Source organism: Colobus angolensis, unplaced genomic scaffold (genome assembly GCF_000951035.1).
Source record: "Colobus angolensis palliatus isolate OR3802 unplaced genomic scaffold, Cang.pa_1.0 Scaffold308, whole genome shotgun sequence".
Taxonomy (NCBI): domain Eukaryota; kingdom Metazoa; phylum Chordata; class Mammalia; order Primates; family Cercopithecidae; genus Colobus; species Colobus angolensis.
The window spans coordinates 1,170,779-1,192,278 of NW_012116355.1; the positions used below are offsets into that span (position 1 = coordinate 1,170,779).

General features: G+C 53.1%; 3 protein-coding genes across 8 annotated transcripts; all 3 read left to right on the top strand.

The window, feature by feature from the left end:
- Positions 1-895: 895 nt before the first annotated feature.
- Positions 896-7,457, top strand: ARID3C (AT rich interactive domain 3C (BRIGHT-like)). The gene is made up of 7 exons (XM_011950521.1): positions 896-1,213; positions 3,099-3,171; positions 4,885-5,068; positions 5,219-5,508; positions 6,386-6,568; positions 6,806-6,895; positions 7,357-7,457. The coding sequence occupies exons 1-7, from the start codon at positions 896-898 to the stop codon at positions 7,455-7,457; spliced, it is 1,239 nt and encodes a 412-aa protein (XP_011805911.1).
- A 934-nt stretch (positions 7,458-8,391) lies between these two features.
- Positions 8,392-15,709, top strand: DCTN3 (dynactin 3 (p22)). Of its 5 annotated transcripts, none has more exons than XM_011950523.1 (7): positions 8,392-8,546; positions 10,477-10,561; positions 11,262-11,348; positions 13,128-13,211; positions 14,481-14,539; positions 15,055-15,211; positions 15,382-15,709. In XM_011950523.1, the coding sequence occupies exons 1-6, from the start codon at positions 8,451-8,453 to the stop codon at positions 15,172-15,174; spliced, it is 531 nt and encodes a 176-aa protein (XP_011805913.1). In that variant the 5' UTR covers positions 8,392-8,450; the 3' UTR covers positions 15,175-15,211; positions 15,382-15,709. The 5 variants fall into 5 exon arrangements, with proteins under 5 accessions (XP_011805913.1, XP_011805916.1, XP_011805912.1 ...); XM_011950526.1 differs by having other exon boundaries at positions 15,121-15,211; XM_011950522.1 differs by having other exon boundaries at positions 15,152-15,211.
- Positions 15,710-17,131: 1,422 nt separating this feature from the next.
- On the top strand, positions 17,132-18,734 carry RPP25L (ribonuclease P/MRP 25kDa subunit-like). Of its 2 annotated transcripts, none has more exons than XM_011950529.1 (2): positions 17,132-17,385; positions 17,901-18,734. In XM_011950529.1, the coding sequence occupies exon 2, from the start codon at positions 17,937-17,939 to the stop codon at positions 18,426-18,428; it is 492 nt and encodes a 163-aa protein (XP_011805919.1). In that variant the 5' UTR covers positions 17,132-17,385; positions 17,901-17,936; the 3' UTR covers positions 18,429-18,734. The 2 variants fall into 2 exon arrangements, with proteins under 2 accessions (XP_011805919.1, XP_011805917.1); XM_011950527.1 differs by having other exon boundaries at positions 17,138-17,181.
- The last annotated feature ends 2,766 nt before the right edge of the window (positions 18,735-21,500 follow it).

Below are 21,500 nucleotides of genomic sequence, written 5' to 3' on the forward strand. Positions count from 1 at the left end.
GCTGGGCCCCCGGAGCGAGGGAGCGGGGCGTCGCAACTCCGCCGCCTCCTGCCCATCCGGTCCCGTGCCCGTTCCAGGCTCTGCCCCACCGCCCTCCATCCCCGCGACTCCTTGGTCCCTGTCCTCTGCCCCTCTCTCCGGCTGTTTTCCCCGTCCTGTCTCTGTTGGTCCCTCTCTATTTCACTATCTCTTTCTAATTTCTCTTTTCTGTCTGCTTCCTGCTGTCTTGGTCTTTTCCTGTCTCTCAACACCTGCCTCACTATTTGTCTATCTCCGCCTCTGTCTCTCCGTTTCTGTCCGTCTCTGAGTTACCTGTCACTTAGGTGTTTTATCTCTTGCTCCTCTACCTCTCTTACCCTCCCTGTCTCTCTACCCAATATTCTATCTCTCTCCATCTCTGTCTCTCTACCCTATCTCTGCCTGATATTTCTGCCTCTCTGCATCTTGGTCCCTCTCAGTCTCTGTGTCACCCCACTTCTTTCTCTCCTTGTCACCCTGTTCCATCTCTATTTTCACATCTCCCTGTCATTGTCTCTGTCGGACATCCCCCCTTCTCCTTTTCTTTCTCTCTCCCTCCTTTCACCATTTCTCGATGTCTCTTGGTCCCTGTCACCCTCTCTGATCTGCTCACTCTTCCAGTCTTCACTCAATGGCCATTTCTGATTCCCGGGGTCTGGTCCTGTTTCTGTTCACCTCTGGGAAAGCCATCTTTCTGCCTCTTTCCTTGTGACCCCTGCACTTCCCTGAATCCATGACCACCTCCCCCTGTGTTGGGGGCTATGGGGGCAGCAGGACCCAGCACCCATAATTCCCTCCCCCACAGGCGGCCCTTTCCTTGGGGTCCCGCCTGGTACCAGGGCCCCCCTCAGCTGGGGGACTACGCCTGGAAGCGGTCATGGAGGCCCTGCAGAAGCAGCAGGCAGCTCGGCTGGCCCAGGGGGTGGGGCCATTGGCCCCTGCACGCTCGCTGCTGCCACCCGGGCCTCCCCTGCCTGACCACCGGACCCTACAGGCCCCTGAGGGGGCCTTGGGGGAGGTTGGGGCTGAGGAAGAGGAAGATGCTGAAGAAGACGAGGAGGAGGGGGAGGAAGCCAGGGCAGAGAAGGAGGCAGCTGAGGAGAGCCATCCAGGGGCCCAGGGCCCCAGCTCACCTTCTAGCCAGCCCCCTGGACTCCATCCCCACGAGTGGACCTACGAGGAACAATTCAAGCAGGTAGGACCTACGCCCTCGATGTCCGGACCTCTCCCCTATCTCCCTCTTCTGGTGAAAGCAGAGCCAGGTGATTAGCAGCCCACCCAACCCCACCACTCTCTGCAAGATGAAAAGAGACACAGAGACATGCAGACCTAGAGAAAGACAGAGGGAAGATTGGAGGATAGTGACAGGGAGGGAAAGACAGATGCCTGGCTAATTTTTTAAAATTTCTTTTGTAAAGACAGGGTCTCCTTGTATTGCCCAGGCTGGTCTCGAACTCTTGAGCTCAAGTGATCCTCCCACCTCGGTTTCCCAAAGTGCTGAGATTATAGGCATGAGCCACCATGCCCAGCCCGGTGTAGGGAAGGTAGTCTGGGGACTGGGGATTCCTACCTACCACCCTACCTACCTTCTCACACATCAAGTCACAAGGTCATATTCCAGGGACCAGTGGGGGTGTCCCAGTTGCTTCCTCTGTCTTCGGAAGCAGAATGGAGGTTATCACTCCCTTGGCGGGTTGATACACCTCTCCTTTCTTTCCTGTCACATCCCCCTAACCCCGGCCTCATGCAAGTCTTCTCCCTGGCCTGAGTCCCACGGATGATAGTTCCCAGCCTGTGATAGCCACTACAGCCGCAGTATGACTCTAGGGCTCTCTGCAACTCAGAATGACAAGACTTCATTCGCAGGGCCTTAATCTGAGGTTCTTTCTCCCTGGAGAACCCCTCTGGGTGTTATTCTAAGGACACTACTCAAGGCTGTCACTATGAAGGTGTTACACAGGGCTGTGACTCCAGGTGTGCCATTCTGGTGGTGTTAACTTGTAGGATGTTGGTCTGGGTATATTCCAAAAGTGTTAATCTGTGAGTAGTACTCTGGCATTGGTGTAAAACTGAGTGTTACTCAGGGCTCTGTTCTGGATATATGGCTCTAGAGACTGTTTCTCCTAGGTATAATTCTAGGGGTTATTACTTGGAGAGTGTATGTATTATTTGTGGGTATCCATCTAAGACTTAGGGCTCAGTTTTTGTGGGAATGTGGCTCTAAAGGTGGATCTGGGGCTTATTACTTATGGGTATTTTGCTTGTTTTTTATTCTGAGGATTCTTATGGGGATGGTGTGATGGAATATTATCTATAGGTGTTACTCAAGGACTGTTACTCTGGGTCAGTGACTCTAGGGGTGGCTCCCTTGGCTGGTATTCGGGAGTTGATACAGGAGGTGGGACTCCAGATTACCAGGAAGAGTTAAGCTGGTCTGTGGATCCTTCAAACTCTGACCCCACAGGGCCACTGCCTCTATAGCAGCTTCCGTAGTAGGCAGGGTAACTGCCTCTAAAAGGAAATCAGACCAGAAGATGAGAAGAAGGGCACTGGGTGTCAACCCAGGAGCTTCTGAGCATCACCCTGCCTGAGGGGTGGGTTAGAAGCATCTCTGCCATTCACTCACCCCCAGCCCTGGCATACAGGGATGTGAACAGCATGAAGTCCTTGCATGAATGAATCAGAGCATCAGATATGTTTGTCTCCTCAGTCTGGAATACAACCCCAGCCTAGCTTCCTTCCTGGGGCTCTAAATTTCCCATGAGGGTGGGGGAAGACTGGGCCCCCGAGGGCAGGCTGAGCCTCCAAGCTCCATCCTGTTCCTCTCTTCCCTTACTCCCTAGGTGGGTGGTTTGAATGGCCTAGGGCACCGCTACCAGTACCAGTCTCTGTATGTACTAGAAAAAGGCACCCGTGCCTGCCCCTAGGCGGAGAGAGCCTAATGCTAATGCCAGGGAGTCCACATTGAGATCCTACTTACTCCTTCAGCTAGGGACCCTTGTTCAGGGTACAACCTGAATTGGGGTCTAGGGAGGGAGGGGGGTCAGCAGAGCTGTAGAATGACCCCAATCCTTCCCCAGCTGTATGAGCTCGATGCAGACCCCAAGAGGAAGGAATTTCTGGATGACCTGTTTAGCTTCATGCAAAAGAGGGGTGAGTGGCATGACGTGGGGGAAGGGTCCTAGAATTGCCCCCTTACCAGGTTTGAGGAAACCCGGTTGGGTTCTCCCTGCAGAGGCCTGAGCTTGGCAGCACCTGTCCTTTGGGCCCTCAATAGCGTCTTTAACCTCTGACCCTGCCCCCCTCCTTCACCCCAGGATTAATTAGCGGCCAGTCCACTGGCAGGTTAATGAGTGTGGGATCAATTGGGAGGGTGGGAGGGGGAACTGATGGGAGGCTGGCCTGGGGTGGGAGGGTCCCAGAATCAGAGGGCTGAAAATGCCTTGGTTCTCTGTCAAGGGTCCTTCCTCCAGTCATGTCTTTCCTGTTTTCCCTTGATTAAGGCAGGGTGCACCTCATATGCTCTACAGCAGGAAGGACTAGGATTAGACTGGAGGAAGGACTTCCCAAGGGGTGGGCTGGGGACTATGTGAGTTGAGGCTGTGCAGGAGGAGAAATTCCTTTCCAGGAATGTCAGAGCTGGAGGAGAACGCAAGAAGGGTCTAGGAGGGCATCAGGGTGGGCGGCAGTCCATCACTTCAGCTTCTCCCCAGATTCATGGACGGAACACTGACTCATTATCTCTCTCTGCAAAGCTAATTAACTCACTCAGAGCGCAACCTGATAAGCCGCTAATTAACTGGCTGCACTGTCCGCCCCCCCCCCCTTTTAGTGCAGCTGCCGGCCCACTTCCCGCCCCCGGCCCTCGCCCTAGCCCCAGCACCCCTTTCGGGTCCCTTGCTTCCCTGGGACCCTCAGTAGGGCCCTAAGTCCTTTTGGTTCCCGGGAGGCCCATTCTGGTTCCAGTGTCCCCTCTCTGGCCCTTCCTCGAGGCCTCCCCTCCACTGGGGTAGCGGGTGTGAACCGATCCCAGCATTGCCTGCCCGCCCCTCCCCACTAGCTCTGCCTCCCTTCGGTCCCTGCCTCCCACCGCTCCAGCTACAGGGGGAGGGGGTCCCGCGGGGCCGATAATTTTCCCCCATTAATCAGGCCGCAGCTAATTGTTCGGGTCCAAAGGCGCGGCGGAAGGGGACGGGATCGGTAAGGAATTAACTGGGTCCCATCGCTCAGCGCAGACAGGCCCCTTTGTCAGGACTGGCCGGCGGGGGCAGCGCGGGCTGCGGAGTCGGCGGGCCGAGGCGGGAGCTGATTCTTCTCCCGCCCGTCATTCCCCAGCCCTGGGCAGCCACCCGGGGGCTGCTGCTTAGGGGAGGCCGGCTCTTCAGCACTATCCGGAAGTCCTTCCTGCGGTCTACCCCAGGGGACAGCAAACTAAAGTTTGCAGGCCAAACCCAGCTGCCTGCAAGATAAGAATGGTTTTTACTTATTTAAATAGTTGGGGGACAAAATTAAAAGATGAATAACATCTCCAGACTGGTGAAATTCGAATTTCAGAGTCTATATTATTGGAACACAGCCACATCCATTCCTTTAGGTATTCTCTATGGCCGCCTTTAGGCTACAATGACAGCGTTGAGTAGTTGTGACAGAGATCATTTAGCCATCTGGCCTTTTACAGAACTTTGCCCACCCCTGTGCTAGCCTCCTGTCCTTCCTGCTAAAATAGAGGCCCTGGGGTTCCGTGGGCTCCGCCCAAGTCTCCCTCTTTCCCGCGCTCCCCGGGGCTCCCGCCCTGTATCAGTCCCCGGGGATGCTGTAGACAGGGTCTTACTCTCAGTGTCCTGACTGCAGCCCGCTCCCCACCAGGGACGCCAGTGAACCGCGTGCCCATCATGGCGAAGCAGGTGCTGGACCTGTACGCTCTGTTTCGTCTGGTGACCGCCAAGGGCGGCCTGGTGGAAGTCATCAACCGCAAAGTGTGGCGGGAAGTCACGCGCGGCCTCAGCCTACCCACCACCATCACCTCGGCCGCCTTCACTCTACGCACCCAGTGAGGCCAGGGGCGCTAGCGGAAGGGAAGGGGGCACGGGGTCGGGCTGGGGAGGGGAGGGGAGGGTCCCCGGGCGGGCGCCCGGGTGTGGGACTTGACCAGCTGGGCCCAGACACTCCCACACACTCACCGCCCGCTGTCCGCCCCTAGGTACATGAAGTACCTGTACCCGTACGAGTGCGAGACTCGAGCGCTCAGCTCCCCAGGGGAGCTCCAGGCCGCCATAGACAGCAATCGGCGCGAAGGCCGTCGCCAGGCTTACACCACTACTCCTCTCTTCGGCTTGGCAGGGCCGCCCCCTCGGGGCGCTCTGGGCCCAGCCTTGGGTCCCGGCCCCGCCCCTCGGGCGACCCCATCCAGCCCCGGCCCCGCCCAGGGTTCCGCCTCCGGCCTGCCAGCGCACGCATGCGCTCAGTTGAGTCCAAGCCCTATTAAGAAAGGTGCGAGGGGAGAATGGTGGAGGTTTAAGGGTCTCTGAGGTTTAGGTGGGCGCTAAGATATAGCAACCATTAAAATGTGGGGACTGAGGTCTGGGAGCGGTAAGGTCTGACGGGCCTCTGAAGTTTGGGGGTCACAAAGGTTTAGGGGTCCTGAGGTTTGCGGTCAAATGAGCGCTCTGGGGTATGGGTTACTGAGGTGTGGGGGCTGAAGTTCAGGAAAAGGCCCTTTTTTTTTTTTTTTTGAGACGGAGTCTAGTTCCGTCGTCCAGGCTGGAGTGCAGTGGCGCGATCTCAGCTCACCGCAACCTCCGCCTCCCGGGTTCAAACGATTCTCCTGCCTCAGCCTCCCGAGTAGCTGGGACTACAGGCGCCGGCCACCACGCCCGGCTAATTTTTTTTTTTTTTTTTTTTTTTTGTATTTTTAGTAGAGATGGGGTTTCACCGTGTTAGCCAGGATGGTCTCCATCTCCTGACCACGTGATCCGCTCGCCTCGGCCTCCCAAAGTGTTGGGATTACAGGCTGAGTCACCGCGCCCAGCCAGGAAAAGGTCCTTTAATCACAGCGGCTCCATTCCACACCTGTCCACCCAGTGCTCCTATTTGCATATAGTGTGTGCCTCTTGTGACCTGGATTATTTAATAACCAACAGCCGAAAACAACCCCCAAATTCTCTAGACATGTACATTGATCCTTTGGGCTCTAGAGAAAAGCTTCAGCGCTTCCAGACTGAGGCTCTGGATGGGAAGATAGATCGAATGAAGGATGAGAGATTGGTACATGAGCTTGAGTTACCCCTTTTGGTCCCAGGCCTGGGGGAGAACGAAATGCAGAGATGGGTTAGTTTGGCCAGGGGAGCTGAATAACCTGTTCTTCCAGAGGAGAGTGGAATTCCAACCCCTCGCCTGGCACTGCCTGTGGGCCTGGCATTGGGACCTACACGGGAGAAACTGGCACCAGAGGAGCCCCCAGAAAAGAGAGCTGTGCTGATGGGGCCCATGGACCCACCTCGACCTGGCATGCCCCCCAGTTTCCTGCCCCGTGGCAAGGTTCCCCTGAGGGGTGAGGAGGGGCTTGTTGTGAGGGGGCTTCGGGACTGTACACTGAGGGAGGATTGACCCATCACCTGATAGGTGTTAGAGACGGGGCAGACAGATTCCTTTATAGACAATTGTGTGAGTATACGTGTGGGGCTGAAGTGGAATAGGGGCTGTCTACAGGGATGGAGGGGGGAAATTCTATTAATAAGTCTGAAGTCTGATTCTCCAAAATGTGATTCCTCTGCCCCCTCCTGGACAGAAGAGCGGCTGGATGGGCCTCTTAATCTGGCAGGCAGTGGCATCAGCAGTATCAACATGGCCCTAGAGATCAACGGGGTGGTCTACACTGGTATGGGTACTGCAGGCTGTCTATACTGGCATGGGGTCAGGGGTATTTAGGCTGGCATGGGGATTTTAGACTTCCTCTACTAGCATGAAGTTCAGGGATATCTAAACTTGCATGGGTAACGTGAGGTTCAGGGGATTGCTAGACTGGCATGGGTTAAAGGGGGTGTCTACATGGCATGGGATCCAAGGCATGACCTCTCTGGCATGAGTACCAGGGGATGTCTGCCTTGTCATGGGCCTATGTATCAGCATAAATATTATTGTTTACCTGTTTGAGGGTATCTACATTAGCAATGGAGTCTCTTGCTGACCCAAGGAGCTTGTCCTCATTGGTTTGTGGCAGGGGTACGTGTGTAGTGTTCTAGCAACCAGAACACTTACTTTTGTTCCCCTCTTCTGTTTCCATATCCTACCCCCTCCTGCTTGTTTTTGCCCTCTACCATCTCCTCACCCCTTTGCCAGGTGTCCTCTTTGCCCGCCGCCAGCCTGTGCCAGCTTCCCAGGGTCCAACCAACCCTGCACCCCCACCCTCTACAGGGCCCCCTTCCAGCACCTTCCCCTGAGAGGTCCTACTTGAAACTAAGAGTCCCAGCCCCATTGCTGAGTGGGGAGGAGCCCCCCTGCTTTGATTCTTTCCGGCTGCCCACTCTGGGACCCAGCCCTGGGAGGGGACCACACCTCCCATGCCACGTAGACTTAAAACCAAAGTTTCTTTTGATGTTACACCTACCTCACTGTAAAGGGAGGGTACCTCCTCCCCGCCCAATTCCAGCAGCATCTACTAAAGTGTTCTTCCTCCAGTAACCACCGTCATCTCCTCATGTGTCCCTTCTGTCAATGTCATCTCTAGAACCCTACCCCTTTGAGTCAGCCTTGCTTCTCTTCAGGAGCCAAGTGAAAGGTTGGGTTGGGGTACTGTGAAAGAGACATCCCTCAGGTCACATCTAGACAATAAAGCTGCGATCCCTCCCTCTCTGATGCCTCCTTTCTTGTTTGGGTATGGGAGGTGGGGAGGAATGATGTGGAACATGGGCTGCCTTGGGCCAGGGGCTTTCAGAGGGGAAGGCAGAATAGCAAAGTTCTGTGAGAATAGAAGAGCTCCATCTCTTGAATCAGACAACCTGAGTTCAAGTCCCATTTCTGTCCCTATAGTGCTGGGTGACCTTGGGCAAGTTACTTAATCAACTTAACTTTAGAAGACTCCAAAAGTTTATGGTAACTCAGGGAGCCTCCTAATGATGTATCTATGGGAATGGACCTACCCTGGAACACGTGCAAACTCAGGGAATGGCGTGGGGAAAGTTCTTTGGCACCCGAAAAGCAAAGGTTGTCTTGACAACCAGGCGCTGGAAGCCGGGGAGGGCTGGTACAGAGCCGTTGCCAAGGTAATCAGCTTTTCACAGCTCCAAGCAGTAAATTCGGGTACTGAAGGTCTGAATCATGGCGTCACTTCCTGCATAAAGGGCCGTTCGTGCACTCGGATTGGCTAGCCTTCCTATTTGGACGGACGTCCCACCCTCTGGCCGTTTCCCGGCTGAAGTGGGTCGGTAGTAGCGATGGCGGGACTGACTGACGTGCAGCGGCTGCAGGCCCGAGTGGAAGAGCTGGAGCGCTGGGTGTACGGGCCGGGCGGGGCGCGCGGCTCGCGGAAGGTGAGTAGTCTGGTCCGGTGGTCCGTTTCTGGAGCAGAGCAAGAGCGGTCCACTGTCCCGGCCCTCGGGATGCAACCGCTCCAGTCCTGTTCTCCGCAGCCCGGCCTTTGAAATAACAAAGGTCCGGAACCTCCCAGAGCTGATTGGACCCTCGGGGTCCATTGTCATCGGGGGCTCTGCGGGTGGTTAAGCCAGCCTGAGAGTGGGCTCAGTACCTACTGTGGCTGAGACTCCCCCCTTGCCCTCGCGGGCTGTAGCTGGGGAGACCTGACACACTCGAGAAGCTGACTAATGAGAGTTTCAATAAAAGCTAAAGTCCACGATAGGAAGGCCTGTCATGGAGCCCTGCGTAATTAATTGCTAAATGAATTGTGCAGGAAGAGGTTCATGGGACCCCTGAGGAGGCAGAGCAGAGGTGGATAAGGAAAGCTCCAAAGGGTGAGAGGTGAGGTCTGAAAGGACCAGGATTAGGAAGGGAAGAGATTGGGTACTGGGTGTTCAGATGTGGACTAGCACTGCTTTATACCAGTGACAGAATTTTGACAACTACAAAGCTCAGGTGCCCTCTCCTCACCTTTCTACTATGGGAAGACCTTTTACTGAAGAACTTCTAATTGCGTGTCAGGCATGTCCTGGAGCTAAGTGCGTCCAAGGTAATGATGTCTGTTTGTACACTAAATGAGGAATTAGTTGTCACTAGCAGACTGTGCTCCCATTTCAGAACTAACTTCTCAAACATTCTCTTCCTTTGGGATCAATGACACTGACCCTCCTGGTTTTCCTTCTACCTCTTAACTACTGCTTCTCAGTGTTATTTGCCTCCTCCCTGGCATTCCTCATCCTCTACTCTAAAATCTGGGTGAGTGCAGTCACTTCCTTAGTCTCCTCCTCTATTTGACCCTTTAATATTGGGATTCCTTACATTCTACCCCTAAACATTAGGTAGGCTTACTCGCTTCCGTGGTGTCAATTACTATTTACATGTCAATATGTCTCAAATGTATATCTCTGGTCCAGATTTCTGTTCTCAGAACCAGACTTTCTTTTTTTTTTTTTTTTTGGAGACGGAGGTCTTGCTCTGTCGCCCAGGCTGGAGTGCAGTGGCCGGATCTCAGCTCACTGCAAACTCCACCTCCCGGGTTCACGCCATTCTCCTGCCTCAGCCTCCGGAGTAGCTGGGACTACAGGCGCCTGCCACCTCGCCCGGCTAGTTTTTTTTGTATTTTTAGTAGAGATGGGGTTTCACCGTGTTAGCCAGGATGGTCTCGATCTCCTGACCTCGTGATCCGCCCGTCTCAGCCTCCCAAAGTGCTGGGATTACAGGCTTGAGCCACCGCGCCCGGCCATAAACCAGACTTTCATGTCCAGTTGTCTACTGGATTTTTCCGCTTGGATATCCAATAGTCATCTCAAACTCAATCTGTATGCTCTTAACTGTACTCTTTTTCTCCCCTAAGCTGATTCTCTTCTGTATTCCCTAAGTCAGTGATTGTACCATCATTGGGATCCCAGTTGTTTGGACTCTTCCATCTCTCACACTAAATTTGATGTGGAGGGGATAGGGCTAGAGGTAGGCCAGCCAATCTAGAGGTCATGAAGGCTTGAATGAGGATGCTTGCATTTCTCATGCCCAAACCCAGGGCTTAGGAACCAGAAAATATATTGTGTATACTATATATTCCGTAGACTCTAAAATAGTTCGTTATCTTCCCCATCAGACTTGAAACTCCCCAAGGAGTACATGATTCTCTCTCTCCACTTTGAGGATTCCTGGAAGGTGGGGCTGCATCTCTTTTAATATTAGAGAAGGGAGGCCAACCTAGATTACTGGGATTCAGGTTTGACAGTCTAGGAGAATGAGGGTTCTTCAGCTCTTCCAAGCCTTGAGCCAGGTAGTATATCTTGGAATTAACCACCACTTCCCTTACAGGTGGCTGACGGCCTGGTCAAGGTGCAGGTGGCTTTGGGGAACATTGCCAGCAAGAGGGAGAGGGTGAAGATTCTCTACAAAAAGAGTAAGTGCTTCCATGATGTGCCTGCCTGCCTGACATCCTATCCCTAGGCTTCCTGGGACCCGGCCCTAGCCTTTCAGTTCATTAAGTCACTGGAATAGCCCTTTGGGGATCGAAAGATTATGAGGACATTTACCTGCACCCAATTCAATTGGTAAATTGGGGTGTGCTTTTCTACCTTGTGGCTAAACTTCAAGCCCATGACAGTGTCCTAAGTTATGAGATAAGAGCTCTACCTGAAAGCTTCTCTTGGTGAAGGAGGGTAAAAAGGATATGGGATTTCCCAGGCAAGGTTAAGAGGCAGGAAACAAATTAGACACTGAGAGCCTGGTTATGTCAGAGCTAGTAACCTGCTTAGTAACTAGAAATTAGACAAAGCTCTGGCTTGTCTTGGTGACATCTAGGAGAAAAGAGGCCTTCTACCCTTGATAAGGATAGGTCAGTGAGAATGCTGAGGGCCCAGAGTGGTGGTGGCAATTGTGTTTTCATCTCGGAAGCTTGATGTCAGAAGAGACCTCAAGAGAAGAGAGTAGAGAGATAGGGAAGTGGGGATAGGGAGCCTGGTGGAGCCCTGCTCAAGCACCACTGTTGGGTGCTCCTCATTGAAGGCTCTCCTCAAGGCTGACCACTTGTCAAACATCCTTCATAAGGCAGTGTTCTACTGCCCAACCCTATTCCATTTCCCATCTCGCTACTTTTCTAGTTGAAGATCTGATCAAGTACCTGGATCCTGAGTACATCGACCGCATTGCCATACCTGATGCTTCTAAGCTGCAGTTCATCTTAGCAGGTAATGCTGGACTACATGTGTACATGCATCTGAGGATATGGGTCGTCAGGGAGGTTAAGCACAGAGATGGCCTCCCCATCCAGTCTTCTAATGGATACAACCCCTGGATGCTGCTCTCTGGAATTGTGGCCTGGTTCTGGGTTGAGGATCCAGTGAATCCTCTAGTAGACATTGAGTACAGTATACCTCTGGGCCAGCTGCAGGCCATGGTGCCAGCCACAGTGGGAGCTAGTCCAATGTTCTGTCAATAGCCTGCCTCTTGGATTTTCCTTCAGAACCTTCCTCACTTCTGCTCACTAGACAGAGGAGCTTCTAGGAAAGGGTAGGGGCAGAGAGCATTGCCACTAAAGAAAAGAGAGAGTACTGGCATGGGTTTCAACATCTTTCTTTCATGTGAGAAAGCTCTGCAGTTTCAGAGTTCTAGGCAGGAACTATTGCCTTGGCAATGTCTGCTAATCAGTCAGCCATTCTATAAGCTAGGGTTTTCTGAGCTTCGTTATTCATCCAAAAGATGTATAATGATCATCTACTCTGATTCAGGTTTTTTCCTAGATGAGGAGGCATACACTGGTGAACCAGAAAGTCCCTGCCTTCGTGTGTACAGCCAGAGCTAGGAGAGACAGGGTCTCTGCTTCAGGGACGTGAGCTTATAACCCAGATGGGAGATCAGTCTCCCAGGAGACTGATAAGTGCAGTGCAGCACTGAGGACTGGGTAAGGATGGGCCACTCCTGCTAAAAGGGCCGTCAGAGTTCCCAAAGGGCTCTTGATCAATTGCCATGGTTCAAGCACCAAGTTTAGATATTCTCCTGCACTGACTCTTGAGTCCAGCCTCTCCATCCCTCCCTGTGGCACTGCCTCAGGAATTGTGCATCCACTTGCACATGAATGGTTGCACAGTCTCCTAAATCATACTCTCGACCCTAATCTTTCCCTTCCTGCATGTGGTTCAGTCTCACCCTCACAAAAACATGTTTCCAACATGTCACTTGGCCTACTTTGGAACCTCAGTGTCTTCTGCCTTTTTAGGATAAATTCCTAATTCCATAGTCTGCCATTCACAGCCTTTCAGTCTGCCATTCACAGCCTTTCAGTCCCATCCAATTCTGTTTCCTGTGCTCTCCCTGCTCCAGTTCAGCTAATTGAATTCTTCCTCGTCTACTAATTGACAAGCATTCCTGCCTCTAAGCATTTGCACATAACAGTCCTCTCTCTTGAATAACCTTCCCACTCTATGGATTTCAGTGCATTAAAATCCCCTGTGTATACAGGGCCTAGCCCAGATCCTGCTCTCCTCACTGGACTCTTCCATTACTGTCCCAGCAATCCTCCAGCATATAATTGTCTATGCCTCTGAGAGCCCCTGAGCAGAACCTGCCTGGCATAATCTGCCAATATCTCCTCTTTTAGACCTTCCCAGGGACCCTTGGGTGTGGGGATCCAAGTCTGAAGTACTTTGTATCCTGTGGCGTAAGAGGTGCTCCCTGAGTTTGTTGATAGGAGGCTAGAAGAAGAGGCCTTAAAGTTAAACCTTGGAGAAAGGTGGGATTTGGAGAAATTGAGAGGCTCCTTAGGCTCAGATGGGTCAGACCTGAGGCATCCAGGAGAGCTGGGGGCAGGATGGAAATGTGTACCTAGAGAAGGGGGTAATGGACAGAGTCACTGTCCAAAGCTCTAGGACCTAGCCATCTCCCTTGCCAGGTCCTCAGGCCCTTACATGGGCTGAGTAGCAATGCCCAGGTTTGCTTCACTGCAACTATCTTGTCCATTTTTGCTTTAGAGGAGCAGTTTATCCTCTCCCAGGTTGCACTCCTGGAGCAGGTGAATGCCTTGGTGCCCATGCTGGACAGTGCTCACATCAAAGGTATCTCTCTGGGGTTGTAGCTTCTGTACTCTGGTTGGGGAGGTAGGTGGATGGATGGGCAGGACTTTCCTGTGTTTCAGGTTGTGTGGATTCGGGTTGGGTCTGTTCCACATCTTTTTTTCTTTTTCTTTTTTTCTGGACAGAGTCTTACTCTGTCACCCAGGCTGGAGTGCAGTGGCATGATCTTGACTCACTGCAACCTCTGCCTCCTGGTTCAAACAAACTTCCCACCTCAGCCTCCCAAGTAGCTGGGATTACAGGTGTGTGCCACCACACCCAGCTATTTTTAGTAGAGATGGGGTTTCACCATGTTGGCCAGGCTGGTCTCAAACTCCTGGCCCCATGTGATCCACCCGCCTGGGCTTCCCAGAGTGCTGGGATTATAGGTGTGAGCTACTGTGCCTGGCCTGTTCCTTATCTTTATCCTCACCCTGAGGTACTTGCCACATCCATGAATTAAAATTACCAGGGTAGAGAGCCTAGTTTTAGGACCTCAGACAATTTGGGCCTGAGAACACTAGCCTAAGCTCTAGCAGTCCCCAGCTCTGAGAATTCCTTCTACCTTCTACCTACCCCCAAGCATCTCTCCTTCAAGGTGCTGCAGAACCCAGATTTTACTATCAGAGTCTCTGCCAGGTCCATGAATGTATGTGAATTCTTTCTGCTGCACTGCTGAGAGCAGTCCCTGGGCCTGGACTTTGACAAGCAGACAGTGGCTTTAATTGAATCCAGATATCCATCTTGTCTGTCTCTGGAGGTATTTTTCCCAGCTCCCCCTCCCTACTCCTGATCAGCTGCCTGCTGAATATCTGACAGCCTTCAGCTTTGAGCCCAGCATGGTGGCCAACCCTCGGGCTGTTGGATTCCAGCTTAGGTACCTGGCATCCATCTTCAGGCTCCCTGTTCCCTAGACCAGGCAGACCTGGCCCCGCTGGGCTGAAAGCAAAGGGACAGGTCCTATGATAGCCAAAGCTCTCTTTACCTGGTCCTGCTTACAGCACTGGGGTGGTGGTAGGGAGCAACACTGGGAACCCCAAGGTTTTGTCTTCTCCTTGGGACATGTATCTTCCCCTTCCCTATGGGTCCTGGAGTAAGACTGGAGTGGGCAGGGAGCCCCACCGCCACCTCCAGCTGCAGCAGTCAATGAAGTCTGGCGTTTGTTTAGCTTCTCCACTCAATACTCTAATCCTGCCAAAGACCTAATAGACTATTGAACAGTCCCGGGGGAGGGCACAAGCATCATCCAGCAGTATGCGTTGTGTTTTACAGCTGTTCCTGAGCATGCCGCCCGCCTGCAGCACTTGGCCCAGATCCACATTCAGCAGCAGGTATGGGAGGGGAGAGGACTAGAAGGGAAGATAGAGGTGGTACAGCACCTCATCCCCACTCATGCCACCTGGGGAAGCAGCTTCAGGCCCTTCTGTTGTAAGCTCAGAAGAAACTTTGAGGTTTATCCTTTATCTTGCATATGCCCCAGGGAGGTAAAGGGACTTGCCTAGGTTCATGTCCAAACCTTCTGCCTCCCAGAGCAGGACTTTATTGAGACACCATAAGGTTGAGGCTGGGAGGTACCCAAGAATTCCTGGGGATTGTATGTCCTTGACTGTGGGTAGAGGAGCTCTATTTTCACTATTCCCAGGCCCTAGTGTAAAGTTCAAAGAGAGTTCAGAAATAAGGACAGAAGAAGAGGAGACATATACTAGGGGGAATGTTTACTTAATGTATGGCCACTCCCTTTCCCATCAGTCTTTGGACTGCTGTTAGGGCACCCATCCTGGAGCCTGCAAGTGCTCCCATAGCCATTTGCTCCTTTGGCTTTGGGGTTAAGCATCATCTTTTTTAGGCTCCATGGGGAGTGGGAGTCCCTGATAAGGCAGGAAGTTTAGTGGAAGATGTGGGCTTTGCCAAGCTCCTTTCTGTGCTACACTTTGGCCCTACAGGACCAGTGTGTGGAGATCACTGAGGAGTCCAAGGCTCTCCTGGAGGAATACAACAAGACTGTATCCTTTCTGCTCAACTAGGACCCTAATGGGTGCTGTCCCTAAGCCCTGTCCTTTTGTTCCACCTCTAGCGCTCTCTCATCCTATCCCATCCACCTATGTTTGCCTGCTCCCCACTTTCCATGCACTTCCTCACTCAGACTCCTATTCTCACCTTGACCTACAACCAGACAATGCTTCTATCCAAGCAATTTGTGCAGTGGGATGAGCTACTTTGCCAGCTAGAGGCCGCCAAGCAAGTGAAGCCAGCAGAGGAATGACAGCTGCTCCCCATCCCAAGGTGGGCCTGGGCAGTCAGGCTCCAGGGCCCTATGCCAACCTGTCTTTGTTACAAGGCAGAGGAAGCTTTGTATTTATTGGATTCAAGGCCCACCTCTCTACTCAGGTGAAGCTCTAAAGTTGGAGGTCAGGTTACCTGAGGTTTGCAATTTGCAACCCCTACCCTCCCCCCCATCAGTGTTCTTATTCCAGTGACAATAAACCATAGAGATGACTGGAGGAGTGTGCTAGCTTCTTGGTCTAGGATGGGGGTGGTGGGGGGCAGAAGTGGCAGCCTGCCTAATCATTGGACTGGGAACTAAACTCATCCTGGTTTGGCTTTCTGACAGGTGTAGAGCTCTCAAGATGAAGGCTCTCATTTGATTGTGTGAATAGGATATTCATTTATCCCATATTTACCAAGAAGAGACCTCCAAATGTCAGATGATGGGAGTAGATAGGGCTCACCTAATCCCTGCCCTGCACGGGCTAGCAGGATAGACAGTACGGGAAAAGGGCGGTCCTATCAGGTGGACACAGAAGAAAAAAGGGACTGAAGGGACCTGGTGAGTGATATCCAGGGACTTTCAGAGCCAAGGGAGCAGCATGTGCAAAGGCCTTTAAATTTCTCTCTTGGGAGCCTACCTGCTACCACTAGCCGAGAAGGGCAGCCTAAGAGGTTTGGATGCAGGAAGTTTTGGTCCTGGGGAGGAGAATTGGGGAAGTAGGGGCGCTGGGGCAAGCATGTTGAGAAACAGATTGGCACCGTACTCCACCAAATGTTTGCTGCCCCCTTGTGGTCTCAGGGAGTGCTCTGGCTCCAGATCCTTTTTCCAACGGGCCCGCTGGCCGCCCCGCCTGTGCGACCTCTCTGGCACCTCAAATTCAGCGTGTCCAAACCGCTCTGAAATCTGGGAGTCATCCTAGCTCGGAATTCCCTACTTCTCTGTCCAAACAGTGGCCAGCTCGTCACTAAACCTACCTACTAGTATCTCCCAACTTAATCTTTTTTCTCTTCCCACTGCAATTTCTCTGGTTCATCAATGTAACAAATCATTTAACAAATATTTGAGCGCCGGTCATACGCCAGGCACCATACTAGGCTCCGTGGGCACCCCCGCCCCCTCAGCCCCCAGACTCCGTGGCAGGTGTCATCAGGGGCTACGGCCCGATTTCCCCATCACTCCCTCCTGGGCTCCCTTCACAAGATCTGGTTCGACTGGCCCCTGGAAAACCCCCGTGGTCTGCCAGCGCCCACAGGATGAGGTCGAAGTTCAGAAGTCGGTAACTAAGGCTCTTGCCCGTGCAACAGCAGCCACTCCACACTGATGCCTTTGTTCGCACCCACGGTGAAACCCACTGCTCCCGCTTTGCTCAACAGCTAACACCAGCCCTCCCATCTTCTAAAGTCCAGATCCCCCTCCTTAAGACGCAAGAGTTCCCCGATGGCCGCTCCTTTCTACCGCAGGGAACTGCCCTGCCTCCTTCCGGGGCGTAACAGCGGAGGCTGCGCTCGTTTTCCCATACCCACTGGGACTGGTCCGGGGCGCCCTGGCCGGCGGGTCGTTTCCCGGGCGGAGATGCCTCCGGTCCACTCCCTCATGCCCCGCCCCTCATGTCCCGCCCCCTCGGGGCGTGCGCGGCCCCGCGGCCTTGGCGCACTCCGGGCCCGCGCGCCATCTTGGCTCAGGATCGTGCGTGAGGCGGATTCGGTGAGAGCTGGAACCGGGCGGGCAGAGGGGCGCTCGGAGGGTGGGAGGACGCCTGCTGCTTGGCTGCAGCGGCCGGCAGGACCTTGGAAGCGACCGTGGCTATGGAAACGGCCAAGGCTGTCTTGGTATAGCCCGAGCAGCCCTCCGAGTCGAGCCTTTGCCCCCGAGTTTCTGAGTGACCTGGGTTGATATGGATCGACCCTGGTAATCTCTGGGAGAGGGGCTCAGTTCTGTGTGGGGGCAGCACTGGGTAAGGGTTCTTGGCTGTTTCCCGGGGGGCCTGGGGCTAAGGGCCTTGTCCCTGTCCTTGTGAGGAGCGCTCTCTATTGGTATTAGTCTGGGGTGAGGGTTGCAGGCCCTGTTCCAAGGAGTCCAGGATAAGGGGGGCTAGGCCCCAGTCCTGGAGAGTTTGGGATGAGGGGGCCTGGCACTATCCCAAAGAGCCCAGTGTTTGGGGAATTTGGTCCTGCCTCTGGGACTCCAGGATTGGAGGTGGGAGTGTTATGGCCCTTGTAGAGGAACGGGGTGTATGGGGTACAGCCCTTTCCCGGACGGCGGCAGGCATGGCCCTTGTCACAAGATGCTAAGGACGAGGGGACATGATCCTGTTTCTGGGAAGTCTGGAACGGGGAGCAGGGCCATATCCTGAGTGGAGATAGGGGATGGTGGACAGTGACTTGGGGCATATTGCTTAGCACTCATCTGATGCTTCCCTGCAGTGGGCAGCGAGAGTCACATTCAAGACAGCAAGCAGGATGGAGCACTACCGGAAAGCTGGCTCTGTAGAGCTCCCAGCGCCTTCCCCAATGCCCCAGCTACCTCCTGATACCCTTGAGATGCGGGTCCGAGATGGCAGCAAAATTCGCAACCTTCTGGGGCTGGCTCTGGGTCGGTTGGAGGGCGGCAGTGCACGGCATGTGGTGTTCTCAGGTTCTGGCAGGGCTGCAGGAAAGGCTGTCAGCTGCGCTGAGATTGTCAAGCGGAGGGTCCCAGGCCTGCACCAGCTGACGAAGCTACGTTTCCTGCAGACTGAGGACAGCTGGGTCCCAGCCTCACCTGACACAGGGCTAGACCCCCTCACAGTGCGCCGCCATGTGCCTGCAGTGTGGGTACTGCTCAGCCGGGACCCCCTGGACCCCAATGAGTGTGGCTACCAACCCCCAGGGGCACCCCCTGGCCTGGGTTCCATGCCCAGCTCCAGCTGTGGCCCTCGTTCCCGAAGAAGGGCTCGAGACACCCGATCGTGAAGACCTGCTGAGCCAGCCTGTTCTCCAGGCCTGAATGTCTGGGATGCTTGTGCCTTTTCTGAGAAGCCCTGTGACTGTGCAACATCCCCCTCAAGGTTTGAGTCCACAGAAGTGGACTTCCCTGTCATGCTTTCCCTTCCCTCTAGTATGTGGGAAGGGACTGCTGTGAAGAGTGACAGGTGTGGGGCCTCTGCCAAGTTCCGCGTTGCTAAATAAGGGCTTACTCTGCCTTCTACTTACAATGCATCTGAACTGCCTTCTGAAAGAGGAGGGATTTAGGAAATAAAGTTTCTACCTATTTGATGATGAGCCTCTACTCAGCCTGCTATGTGGAGTGGGATTAGAGAAATGGGAGTCCCTAGCCTTACCCCCTGGGAGCTGATCCGGTGAAGACAGAGGAAGAGTAGGCTCAGGCTGGTGCTGAGAGAATCTAGTGTAGACAAGAAGCCTCATTCAGTACTGAATATATCTAATTCCCTGGGTAGTTATTTAATCCTGCTTTGGCCTGGTTTAGGAATACTGCCAGGTCAGACATTTCTCTCCATCTGCAACTTACAGTATAGTATAGTGGTTGTGAGCATGGACTCTGGTACCAGTCTGCCTGCGTTTCAATTCTGGTCTGCCACTTATTAGCGAGTTACTGCTCTGTGTCTTAGTGGTCTTATCCATAAAACAGGAATACGATAGTGTTTATCACATAGGGTTGTTATAAGATTAAATAAGGAAATATATGACATTTAGATACCACCTTGGCACATAGTGCTATTAAGTGTTAATTGCTATTATCGTTATTAATGATTTACCTATCCCAAATGCAACAACTGTCTCACACATCCTTCCCTCCAGCTTCCTTGTCCCAGTCTCAGCTATGGAGCTGGACTTCTGCTTTGAAGAGATAGAGGCCTTCCGGACTCACTCGTGTTCCATCTTCACCTCCAGACCTATCTGTATAAACATTTATCCTCAACTCCACTAGTTTGCAAACATGCTTTTTCCTATCTTAGAAACATATCTTTGGGTTGGGCACAGTGGCTGATGCCTGTAATCCCAGCGCTTTGGGAGGCTGAGGCAGGAGGATTGCTTGATCCCAGGAGTTGGAGACCAGCCTGGGCAACACAGTAGTGAGACCCTGTCTCTACAAAAACATCTAAAAATTAGCTAGGCACCTTTAGTCCCAGGTACTTGGGAGGCTGAGGTGAGAGGATCGCTTGAGCCCGGGAGGTTGAGGCTGCAGTGAGCCATGACTGTGCTACTGCACTTTGGCCTGGATGACAGAGTGAGACCCTGTCTCAAAAACAGAAAACAGGCTGGGCGCAGTGGCTCACACCTGTAGTCCCAGCACTTTGGGAGGCCAAGACCAGCCTGGTCAACTTGGTGAAACCCCATCTCTACTTAAAATACAAAAAATTAGCTGGGCATGGTGGTGCGTGCCTGTAATCCCAGTTACCTGGGAGGCTGAGGCAGGAGAATAGCTTGAACCCAGGAGGCGGAGGTTGCAGTGAGCTGGGATTGCACCACTGCACTCCAGCCTGGGTGACAGAGCAAGACTCCGTCTTGAAAAGACAAAACAGGCCTGGCGTGGTGGCTCACCCCTGTAATCCTAGCACTTTGGGAGGCCAAAGAGGGTGGATCACGAGGTCAGGAGTTCGAGACCAGCCTCGCCAACATGGTGAAACCCCCCCTCCCTACTAAAATACAAAAATTAGCTGGGCGTGGTGGTGTGTACCTGTAATCCCCGCTACTTGGGAGGCTGAGGCAGGAGAATCACTTGAACCCGGGAGGCAGAGGTTGCAGTGAGCCGAGATCATGCCATTGCACTCCAGCCTGGGCAATAGAGTGAGATTCCATCTTTTTTTTAAAAAAAAAAAAAAAAACAAGACTGGGCACGGTGGCTCACGCCTGTAATTCCAGCACTTTGGGAGGCCACAGCGGGCAGATCACAAGGTCAGGAGTTCGAGACCACCCCGACCAACATGGTGAAACCCTGTCTTTACTAAAAATACAAAAAAAAATTAGCCAGACCTGGTGGTGGGCGCCTGTTATCCCAGCGACTTGGGAGACTGAGGCAGGAGAATCGCTTGAACCCAGGAGGCAGAGGTTGCAGTGAGCTGCTGAGATTGCACCACTGCACTCCAGCCTTGGCAACAGAGCGAGACTCATCACACGAAATAAAAAAGGCCAGACACAGTGGCTCATGCCTGTAATCCTAGCACTTTGGGAGGCCAAGGCAGGCAGATCACGAGGTCAGGAGATCGAGACCATCCTGGCTAACACAGTGAAACTCCATCTCTACTAAAAATATAAAAAATTAGCCAGGCGTGGTGGTGGGCGCTTGTAGTCCCAGCTACTCGGGAGGCTGAGGCAGGAGAATGGTGTGAACCCTGGAGGCAGAGCTTGCAGTGAGTCGAGATTGCGCCACTATACTCCAGCCTGGGCGACAGAGCAAGACTCCGTCTCAAAACAAAAAGAAAAAAAAAAAAAACCCACTTCAATCCCACATCTCTCTCCAGGTCTCATCCTTGCCTTTTTACCCTTTGCTGCTCCTTTTCTGCTTCACCTTGGCCTTAAACTCTCAGGGTCAGGGGCGTGAGAAGAGAAGTGAAGGTTGCATTAGTAGCAGGGGGTGCTGCGGGAACTAGAGCAGGATTATGGGCAGTAGTGAACTCTGAAGAATTGAATCGGTTGGATCTCCCATGGATCTTGAGATTTTCTCCAATGTGTCCAGCAGCCTGGGTGTCCAGTCAGGAAAGCAGAAGGTTGGGGTTCTTCTGGGCTCACATTGTAGTAGAATGTGTAGTAGAACGTGTAGTAGAATAGGCCCAGCAACGTAAGGGTGTTGCACTTAACTGAGACCAGGCAGGAGGGATTGAGAAGGAGAGGGAATTGGAGGACTGAAGGCCTTGATAAGGGCTTTGTGGAGGACCCTGGGGAAGGGGTACATGATGAGGATTCAGAGGAGATTAGGAGAGAGAACCTCAGTGACTGCTGAGCCACATCTCTCAAATGCACAGGGTCATGAAGCATCTCATACACTCCTAAAGGGAATTATGGCTGTAGTGGCAGTGACGCAGG